The 11,580-nt window shown below is 40.1% G+C and overlaps 1 protein-coding gene across 1 annotated transcript; it reads right to left on the bottom strand.

The window, feature by feature from the left end:
* Positions 1–352: 352 nt before the first annotated feature.
* slc1a5 (solute carrier family 1 member 5) lies at positions 353–10,448 on the bottom strand. The gene is made up of 8 exons (XM_078246163.1): positions 9,730–10,448; positions 5,491–5,533; positions 5,308–5,376; positions 4,860–5,026; positions 4,444–4,677; positions 4,097–4,291; positions 3,753–3,887; positions 353–3,541 (listed from the first exon to the last, which is right to left on the bottom strand). Exons 1-8 carry the CDS (start codon positions 10,257–10,259, stop codon positions 3,304–3,306), a joined length of 1,611 nt encoding a protein of 536 aa, XP_078102289.1. The 5' UTR covers positions 10,260–10,448; the 3' UTR covers positions 353–3,303.
* Between the last annotated feature and the right edge of the window lie 1,132 nt (positions 10,449–11,580).

Genomic DNA, 11,580 nt, shown 5'->3' with positions numbered 1-11,580 from the left:
AAGGCTGTGACATATCGCGAAAGACACAATTGAAAGAATATCAGTAGAAAAAACTCATTCCTTTTTTGTGATGCCCTTTATATTCAACTCAAGGATCGATTTGTTGAAGTGTTGCATTTTAGCAGAATACTGAAAGCATCAGAAATGCAGAACTAAATACACATCTATCACAAGTAGTATTGTTATCGCGATATTCAACAATGTTATGGCATATTTTCCTCATATGGTGCAGCCCTACTATGGAGTTCTCGCAGTGTTTTTTGATTTCCTGAGGCAGTACTCCCAGCTAGTGCAGGAAGTAGGGCTTAAACAAAACAAAGGTTCCAACAAACAGCCAAAAGACACAGCCAAATAATAAAAAAGGCCTTTATCGTTTAAACCTTTAAGACAGTAAATTCAGACTGTAACCGGGAAAGTTTTTTGAAACATAGCCCCCATATCACTGTAATAAAATCATAACTACCATGTGCATACACACAATAAATGCTATGCTCAGACCAGACATTCATATAGTGAAAGATCTCAGAAAGGAATGTTCCACCATAAAACATCAAATAGAAACTAAAGCACAATAGTTGTTTGAGGCAATGGTTAACATTTTAGAACTCTGAGGACATTAAACTAAAAATGATGAGGCCTCAGGCCTGCAATGATTTTGTAGATGACCATCATGGAAAACACTGCATAACTAGTACTATAAAAAGCCCATAAAGAATACAGACTGGAGACATTTTGTATATGACATAAGTACCATATTCCCCTGTCATTTGGTAGATCTTTAAAGCTATAGTGCGTAGTTTCTGCTGCCCCCATGAGGAATTCTAAGTAATGACAACAAAACTGTCAGCGTGTCCACATGATACAAGCCTTCCGTGACCACGCACCACTAGTAGCCAAGAAGGACACGGCTGATTAAAAACATATGATGGCCTCTTCAGAAGAGGTAATTATCTTCACTCGAGTTTCTGCATAGGAAAGTCCCTGGATGCCACAATCTTATGGACATAGCCATACTGAGAAATACAGAGAGTGTTGTGTGGAGCTGATAATATTAATTAGCTTTGTAGCAACACATTTGGCAATGGCTTGATTGTAACAGATGTTCATTAATATCAAAAAGTTACGCACTAAAGCTTTAAACGGTTAGAAATGATATGGATGGAAGAGCTAAACATTAAATAGTGCAACTGTACAGTTAATCACACATACAATATGTATACATACATAGCACATGGTATATGGTGCACATATATATATATATATATATATATATTGCATACATGTTGCATTTGAAAATAGTGTGCAGCCAATACAACTCCCCCCTGCTATGACAAATTCTCCAGTATCAACGTTTCCTATATGTTCACTGCCAAACTGAAAAAAGAAAATTCCAAAAGACAAAAACAGAGGCACCTTGTACACACAGCTGAGACTCTGAGTTTAAAATAAAACCAAGAAAAAAATTAAATAAAAACAACAACCAGTTATCAAAAGACTTGGCTGGCAAAAACATTTAGAGTCAAAACATTGGCTAAAAATATCTTTAGATTTTGATTAGGGAAATAAATATTAACAAAATATTCTGATGCATCAACAATGACATACAGGGAGGTCTAAATAACTAGTGTTTCATGTTTATGGCCATCACAGCCAAAACATGAATGGGTTTAAGTGGAGACATTCAGTGTTCAGGCCTCAACAGTCATAACGAACTAGCATTCCACTGCTGCTATTCTGTCAACGTAAAGACATCCTTGTAGTGGAAGAATGTGTTACTTTCACATCACTTCGAGTCAAACCACACTTTATACAAAGCAAACAAATTGTCCATACAGACTGCTTTAAAATCCATTTGTGCCTTGCGTGGATGCTGGAAGCAACAGCATGAGTAAAACGTAGGTTAAAAAAAAACCGAATGTCCTTGGAAATGTCATTCAACGTTATCCAGAGTTCATCAGGCTCCTTCCTGTTTTGCTAAGTCGGAGTGTGTTTTTTGGTCTCATGAATATTAAGAAGCATTTAAAAAGAGACTTCAAGCCATAGTTAAACCTGAGGTTAGGTTGCCTGCCATTGCACTGATGTCCATTAGAAGAGGCAGAAATGCTCGTAGGTCATCCTGTATCCATGCATGTTGACATCATGAGTCCTTGAGAAAAAGTTACTTAATTTAGATTTGGGACGTTACTGAGAGTATCATTTCCTATTTTGTGCTATTGGTTTTTCTCACAATGAGAAAAGCTTCATACATAAGAACCATTGGCATGGAATAACCTCAGATACAATAAAGCCACGTTTCCCCCAACAGTCCGGGTTGAGTTCAGTTTGATAACATTAGAACAGACTACTAAAAGCCCCCCCCCCCAAGAAAAAAACCAAAACAAGTGCCTTGTCATACAGACATTATCAGCCAGTTTCACACAGAGTATATGGAATATAGTTAAACTAGAACCATATGCTTTACATATGACAAATCAACTACAAGATACATGAAAGTGGCCATAACTATGTACAACAAAAATACAAACAATGTATGTTCATATCCAAAGCATATGATGATTAATTTCATATGATTCTTTTCCTATACAAGAAGATTGAATTCTGACAAAGTTGAACAAAAAACAAAAAAGATTGACCTAACAAAAAAAACAAAAAAAAAAAAAGGTATTGAATTCCAGATGAAGAGCATGAAAAACTTTGTCTGCTAAATGTAGACCAGGTGCAGGAAGCCGTGTGGTGGTCCTCGTCAAATTTTAGGGTCGGACATTTTCATGTTTTCCACCATAAAGTTCCTGACAAAGTAGTAAATACCAGTAATGTACAAATTGGTAACAGGGGGCCAATAGGTAAATACATCCTTGAAAACTTCCATTTATCCCTCATTGATGAATGTAACATTTCTTGTATTTATTAACATTCACCGACATCTGGCAGAGGGTCACTGGTCCAGCCTCTTGACATACCAGCGGATGTACAGAATATGGCGAACAGCTGGTTTATACAACTTGGTGACATTGTAAAATTCTGACTTTAAAATTGACGAGGACCAAATGCACCATTAGTAGCCAGCCTAATGTACAATACTGTCCCTCAACAAGAAAACAAAAATCATAATATGCATTTTTTAAATCCCCCTCGATTTGTTTCTCCAATTGCCTAGAATAGCATTGAGGAAAGAGGGCTTTTCATTGAATCAGTGTGTATGACCATCCTCTTTTCTTCAGGGCAGGAAAAAAGAAAAAGAAAAGGGGGTTTGAACTTTAGGTTTGCAGGAGTGTCAACTAAGCGAGTTTGTCAGCAGCTGGATTACATGGCAGACTCTTTTTCGGACAGAGCCGGCTTAGCACCTTCTGCACCATCCCACCCACCTCGCTTCTTAATAAGCGGCGAGTGCTCGGGGGCAGGAGCTGATGAGTCTCCCCCCAGCCTGACCTCGCTCAGCTCTGCTCCCTCCTCTTGTTTGGCCGTGCGGTCCACGAAGTACTGCAAGAGCCCGGCTCCAAAGGCATCGCCCTCTACATTCAGCACTGTGCAGGTACGGTCACTAAAAAAAAAAAAAAAAAAAATTTTTAAAAAAAAAGACAGAATGGATGGCATGTCATTTTAATATTATGATATTTAAATAATTGCCTCGGACGCCAATTTTGTCAGGGAGCATAGTTAAATTGGGATCACATTATGCAGAGTATGTCAGAACTGTTGCTTGGCTGTCGTGCTCTATGTCCACATACAATACAAATAGGTTTAGTACTCACACAAGCCAGTCAACAGCCAGGATGAGAGAGATGTCATTGGTGGGCAGTCCTACTGCCTCCAGGATGATGGCTAGGGTCAACACACCACCAGCAGGTATACCAGCTGCTCCAACACTGGATGCTGTAGCTGTCACACTAACACATTTGGAGGGAAGATGACAGTTAGATCAGAGTACATTTTCACACAGCATTTTTACAAACATTCAAGTGTGTGTGTGTGTGTGTGTGTGTGTATATATATATATAAAAAAATTGAATGACCTGATAAGTGAGGTGATTGTACAATCAGACATAGTATTTAATGCAGTTGCATAACTGTTTGTGTCATGTGTTTCAGGACTTACAGGATGGTAATGACTTGGATGAAGTTAAGGGACGTGTTGTTCAGCTGAGCGATGAAAACGGCAGCAACACACTGGAAGAGAGCAGCTCCGTCCATGTTGACCGTCGCTCCGATGGGCAGGATGAAGCGGCTGATGTGCTTGGATACGCCATTATTTTCCTCCACACACTTCATCATCAGGGGCAGAGTGGCAGAGCTAAGGCACAAGGAATGTGTGAGTTTGTAGAGAGAGAAAAGTGTGTGTTTTAGAACAGAAGATCCTCAGTATTAAATATTTAACAACCAGAGCAGACAGACAAGTGTGTGTGCGGGAAAGTCAGAGAAGTGAGCAGCAGAGAGTTTATTTACCTGGAGCTTGTTCCGAAGGCGGTTGCCAGAGCTGTAAATATCCCCCAGAGGAAGGTGTATGGGTTCTTCCTTGTAATGACAAAGTAAATGGCAGGCAGCACGAGAAGGCCATGGATGGCATGTCCGATGATACAGCAGGCTATATATTTTCCCAGACTGGCAAATAGTTCGCCAACATTCTCCATCTCAACAATCTTGCCGGCTACAAGGAACATGATACCAAGAGGGGCATACCTGTAGAGAGACAGGAAGTGCAGAAAAAGTTGAAGACAGATCATTAGATAATTATGGGTCTCGAAAACATAGCGCCAAGAAAAAGTCTCTCATATTCAAGGATAAAAAAATATTTAACATGGAGCTTCATACTGATTTTATTCAAATTCCTCATAACCCAGAAACATGCAGGTCTTTCTTACCACATGATCCAGGAGACCAGAACCATGGTAGCCTCGTTGAAGGAGTTGAAGAATTTGATGAGGATCTCTCCTTCCTCTCCCAGCTTCCTCAAAGCCACACCAAAAACGATGGCAAACACTACCAGACCAAGAATATTCATGCCATCCTGGTCCATTCCAAATGGCACCTAGAGACACACATGAAGAACACAGTCAGAACACACAGATCCACGCTAGAGTCTGGATCGGGCCAAATTTTTCTGTACGAGCCTGGCCCGCGTCCGACAGAACCGTGACCGAACCCGGCCCGAGCCCGACAGGCATTAAAAAATTTGTGTCCGAGCCCGACAGTTAAAATCTCGGGGTTTTTTTCCTCCTCCTAATGACACATGTAGGCTATGTTTTTGTGTGGAAAGGCCGCTTTCATTAAGCAACTACACACACTTTATGTGCCATTCACTTTGCTCACCTTCTCCACTGTGACATTAAGGTTTCCATCTGTGCCATTCTTGGTAACCAGCTTGTAGCTGGTTGCATACTAGATAGGAAAGAAATTGTTGCCCAGTTAGTTAAGTACACTCAGTCATCTTATCTAAAGATGTAATATATACAATTTCCAATCATAATCATAGAATCGAGATGCAGTACTTACTGATTGAAAGGCAGCAGACACCAGGTTGGAGGGAAAGATGTTTCTGTGAAGAGCGAAAACAAACATACAATTCAACAATACTTTCAATTATTTTCCTCAGTGTGTACCAGATGCCTTGGGGAAATCCAATGAAAAATGTGGCAATGAAAAACGTGGCTGTAATTGAAGGGAGAGAAATTACATGTTTGGGAATTGAAGAGCACAATCCAATACAAGTGCTTGGGCCTAGTTTGATTTTCTCTCCATCAGCACACACACAAGAGCATAAACAACTATGACCACTCGTGTGAATGGACAGTTAAAGTCTGAAATGTTTGACCACCACAAAGAGTTTAAATCAACTACAAAGTATAGTCCTATTTTATAGCCTCACTTTTCATCTTTCTGTTGCAGAGACAGGGGCTATACCCTCTGGGCGTCAGCGATGGTTCAGATGCAATCACAAGATTGATCATGTGGAAATAGCTGAGAGAATTTAACTATTAATCTCATTTTTTTTCACTCTGCCCCCACTTCTAATTGCGGTTTTATTAATTCTCCACTAACAAGTAGGCTGCACACACCCACGTTAGTACATAGGTCCAACTGCATATTAAATCTCTAAAGAAGTTTAGAGTAATAAGGCATTAACTTCACAAGCTCTTTCCAACTATTCATTCCCTTTCATTGCAACCATAATGCTTCAGAATCAAACATCATGTGACTGTGTGACAGGGCAACATGAAAAATGCAACTGAATCACAGGCTGAATTCTGGTTGTGCAGCAAAGACAAAAAGGCTGCCAGGCTTGAAATTACACTTTATTTGGATAGGCAAATTAATTCGTAAGTCAGCGTGTTCCTTTAAGATCATTTCAGTGTCTATAAGGCCTGTATGTTTGGAACAGGCAGCACATTGTGCATTTTCATTCACTATAACCTTGCATAGAGTTTGCAGAGCTGAAACCTGAATGGATCCACTTTTACTTCCTTGTTCTTTGTTGTGGCTACTTCATTTCTGAATTCAATTTCTCCAATTCTAATTAAAGAAACTACGTAAATGTGTACACTTTTTGGGGGCACTCCCAGACAGCCACAAAGAATTCACTTCCTCCGGTGCAGCCGTTTTAGTTTTCACAAGAAGGACCCACACATCACTTCCTAACTCCTCTTGGTAGTCGGATACCAACGCACATGGCAACCTTTAAATATGCATGCTATGCTAAATTTATGGTATGTTCAGTAATCCATATAAAGGTTATGTTCATTCTAGTTTTGTGGAGTTTTTCCCTTTACTCATCAATAGTGTAGGAGAGGCTCGCATACTCTGTACATATTGTAAAATCCTCTAAGACAAACGTGATTTTTTTTTTGGCTACGTAAATAAACTTGACTTGATTATTGTACAACCGAAGATAAGAGAGTGGTAACACAACAATACACACACTGTCAAACACCATTAGGTGGGTGTGCGTTTATTTAATGACAGGCTGCTGGTTGTTTGAGGCAAATTGCTTTCCCAGCATCTTGTTACACCAGGATCTAGCAACAAGCACTGAACACCTCACGCAGGTCTAAGTGAAATAGGCGTACATGTTTAGTTTCCTACCAAAAGAACAATGATTCTAGTTCTTGATGGGGCAGATTGACTTAAAACATGCTCCCACTCTGTTCACATTGAGCCAGTCTTTAATGGAATCCAAAGAGTAATATGATAAAGACACGAGTATAATGAAATGGGAAAGTTCATTAGTGATATTGCTTTTTTTTTTAAATTGAAAAACGTAACATTTTCTCGAGGAAAGACCCCTAAACCCTCTGCCAAATATACGCACCTACGTCTTTCACAAACATACAGAAAACACTGACTGTATGTGGTCAATAAATCCGCAGGTGACCCTAGCACTGACTGATAGCAGTGTCATCTGTGATTGTAAGAGGCAATATGGTTTAAAGTAGGAAAACAAACAAATGGCGGGAGATTATTTCAACAAGGATGTGTAGGAGTGGCTCCAGTCAGAGTTTAACCCAATACATCTCTAGGCTGACATGTCTTTTACTTTACTGTGTGGACAACATAGCTCAGATGCATTTAATAGAGTGTGTGTCTGTGAACAATGACTAGGCCTGTTTACGCTTTGATGAGCAGCTCTCCAGTCAAAGTCCCACGCTGTCTTTGTTGGCAAAACTAACTAGGGCACCAACTGAGAGGGATCGCTCTAATGAGAGGCACGGATTTTGCCTGCTGTCCTATTAGGATAACGTGGAAGTGTGTGTGCGCATTTGCGGGGGTGGCTTGTGTCCTGCACGAGATGAACATTACTTTAAAGAAAAATACATTAAACAGCAGCCGACTGCAGTAAATAAATCTGGACAAAGGATGCATTCAAAATGTTGCATTCAGGTACATCAGTTAACAATTAACTGGACCGCTGTAATGATTCTAGAAGTAACAACATTGCTTTTCATCCTAAATGTTAAAACATGAACAAAGTCAGTCAAAAATCCTAAATAGCCCATCTGAGTTTTGTAAACCAAATTATTGGGTTGCAACGTAGACACTGTTGTGCAAGGGCCTTTATTCTGTGAGTTGTTATGTTTTGCCCCATTACGCTTGCATATCTAATCTGGCTGTGAGCAGCGTGATGTGTTTTTAGGACATGTCGCCAGGTCACACTGCTGGAAGTGGAAAGAGGGTGAAAGAGTCTGGCTTTTATAGTACACGATTCCATAATTAATGTAAAACAGCACTGAACGCTGTAAAGAATGCTTAAACTAACAGACAAAAATATGCAAAAGAGTCCCAAGTGTATAAAGATTGAATTGTTAACAGGGACTGTTAATGTGAAACATCCAGACCTATCTCTGGGGGGGGGGAAGCTGCATTTGTCTGAATAAATACAGTCCAGTTTCTTATCTTTATAAGTGATAACATCACAGGTATCTTCTGCTCACACTATGACATTGTATCGTAGTGTGTGACCATGTGTTTTCAAAAGGTTAAGGTTCAATACCCTTTAACCCTATAGAACACTAATCTACTGAATAACTGTTGGCTCACATAAGCAATGCCATCTGGGAATCCATATGTTTTTGGGTAAAAAATAGGAACACCAACTACTTCATGTAACAGATTGTGTATGACGCGTTAGTTCAAATTTAAAACGTGATAAAGTGTCAGAAGGTGTTGACAGCTCACTATTTCAGTCTCTTGAGTCTATTGTTTGCTCACATTGAGCACCGTTGCTTCCCTTTAATCCTCAGTAATTTAGATGAGGTGGCAAATGTCTCATGAGTGCCCCATGAATGTGACACATTGATAAAATAAATACATCTAAAAAAAAAGAAAGAAAAAGACACACATTTAGAAATAGGCAAGTTTAAAGTGCCTGGTGTAGAATGGAAACACTCCGACCATGAACTTTAATTAAGGTTACCAAATTAAAGACTGCAGTGCAAAATGCACTGAGCCAGCCTTCTGACATCAGTGAGATGTGAGACCACGTTTCTCTTTACCACGTGTCTGTACTGTAAATTCTATGAAAACTACATCCAGTAACTAACTAAAAAACTACACTGGAAATTAAAATCCCACGACATCATCTTAAAACGCCCCTCGGAGTAAAATTAGAAGAGCAGAGCTGGGTTTTTAATTTTTACAAACGGTGCCGACAGAAGAGTTTCACCACACAGCTCAACGCATGTTGGAAACGTTTCACGCACGTGTAGTTAAGACTCCACATGGCAATATTCTAAAGACAAAATGTGAAATGAAATAAAATAAGTAAGTTACGTTTTGTTCTTTCGAAAAGAACATCGTAAAAAAAGAACCGCGGACCTAGTAACTGGCCCCCTGCCGCTCTGCGCCGGGAGGAAACCCTCTGGGGACACAACTGAGCTGATGCAACGGCCTGCTGTCATTACAGCACACCTCCCTAAGAGTAAATTAAACTAAACGTCTAATTTGGCTACTGTCCAGTCCAGTGGTTAGAACATAGACTACTTTTCTCTCTGGGTGTATCAAAACCAACCTGACTGGAAAGAAGGTCAGTAGTATCCTGTAGCCTACCTTTTAAGCCAAGTTTCCGTGTGTAACTAGTAACCGGTTTGACACCTTGTCAGCGTGTGTCCCCGGGGAGGCCAACCATTACATTCATAGATACTTACACATCATAATTGGACTGATTTTCCAGAGAGTGCGTGTGTGTGTGTGTGTGTATGGCCTCAGAAGCTGAGACAGTGTTGACGGGGATTCATTTACCTGATCAAATCTAAGAAGGAGTCGATCACTTCTTTGGCGACAGGCACGTCGTTGTCCAAACCTTGCACTTTGGGCTTGGCCATTGACGCCGACCCCGGGGTTAAGATGAAAGCCATCACAACCCCGATGGACGACGCAATTAAGGTGGTGACCAGAAAGAAGAGCATAGCCCAGCCGCCGAGTTTGCCCAGGGCTTTAGGGTCGATGCTGGCCGCCCCGGACACTAGACTGCACACCACCAGGGGAATGATGATCATCTTCAGCAGCCGGATGAGAATCTCACCGGGGAAGCCGATGTAGATGATCTGGGTCCTGGTCAACGTCGCGTTGCGCACACCGAGTCCAATAAAAACACCGATGATGACCCCGGCCACGGTGAGAATCACCAGCAAGTTGGCCATCACTATCCTCTTCACCCGCTGGGACTGGCTGCCCTTCTTCGGGCTGTCCATTCCGTTGACCGGCGTCTCATCGAGGTGCGCCTCGCCGTTGGATGCCTTTACTTCCTCCATGTCCATTTTATCAGCCATTGTGCGCGTTTAGAGTTGCCCTGAACTGTATCCTAAGAGCACAAATATTTGTCTAAAAAAAACTATTGTTACTGTGGTGGGAATATATATTTAATATTCCTAGCACTAAACTGCCAGCTTCACTCACACTAACGCACGTCACTCTTGCTTTGTTCCACAGCTTACGCTACTTATCTAACCGGCCGGCCCTGAAGGCAACTCCCCACCCCTGTGACGTAAGCTGGGCGTGTTTAAATAGAGAAAATTCCAATTAGCCTACTATTCAAATGTTCCATTACGTTCGTTAAAAACAAAATGCAAAATACTATAGGCGTGTTTCTTTTAAGTCGTTGTATTCATATGGAATTTTTTAACTATTAACACTCACTGTTGAAGTTTGGGCAATGTGGACAGGGACATTACCATTACAGGAAGGCTTTGATTAAAGCTCGACTGAATTGCTCATTATATGAAGAATTAAGGGCTGTTCTTTTTTTAGTATAATGTCTTTTAATCTGTGATGACTTGTTCTGGTTGGATTTTGTTATTGATTCAAGTTCTTGTTTGCAATACTGTTACACCATGTTATTTTCTAACAAACGTTACTATGGTGTCTTGAAATCCAGGTGGGCTGGGCACTTTTATGTGCATGACACAAAAAAACAACTATTGCTGTACATTATTTAAAAAAAAAAAAAAAAACATTTTGCCAAAATCAAATATAGTTTTAGAAATTCATATTCAGTTTATTTAGGGCTACATTTTGGCACACAACATTTTTATTCTCTTAGACTACAAAGTAATGCTACACTGCCTCACCTATCTCAATAATCATGTTTATTTTGTCCCTTTATGGTGCAGGAGTTCTAGATGAGGAGATCTTACAATCTGTAGAGGAGATCTAGATAAGCAGATGTTCTGGGCAAATTACTGATAGAACATAATACATATATATACTGCCTCCCAGCAAACCTATGGATGTTAGTAGCATTTTCATATTTAAATGTAGTAGGGCTATATACATTGAACCACAAGCACATATGCTATTTAATACAAACAGCAGCTATCGCCACATGTTCCCATGTGTTTGATTCGGCAGCAATTCATTTTTTGCTTGATGTAAACTAACCAGAAACTAACTACCTGCAACTAGAAACTAAGTTTAGCACCATGCAGTGAAAAACATGACTGCATGCAACTTGATAATGACCTTGGTCATAAATATAATGAATAAATCATGAAGCTGAATGAGAATTTTAAAGTGAGGAAAATTATTGAAAAAAAATAAATAATCTAAGCTACAGCTAAGAATTTTAAAAATGAACTCAGTTAACGCTAATCT

This window comes from Sander vitreus, chromosome 3 (genome assembly GCF_031162955.1).
Source record: "Sander vitreus isolate 19-12246 chromosome 3, sanVit1, whole genome shotgun sequence".
In the NCBI taxonomy this organism is placed as follows: domain Eukaryota; kingdom Metazoa; phylum Chordata; class Actinopteri; order Perciformes; family Percidae; genus Sander; species Sander vitreus.
This window is presented reverse-complemented; position numbering and strand designations above follow the sequence as displayed.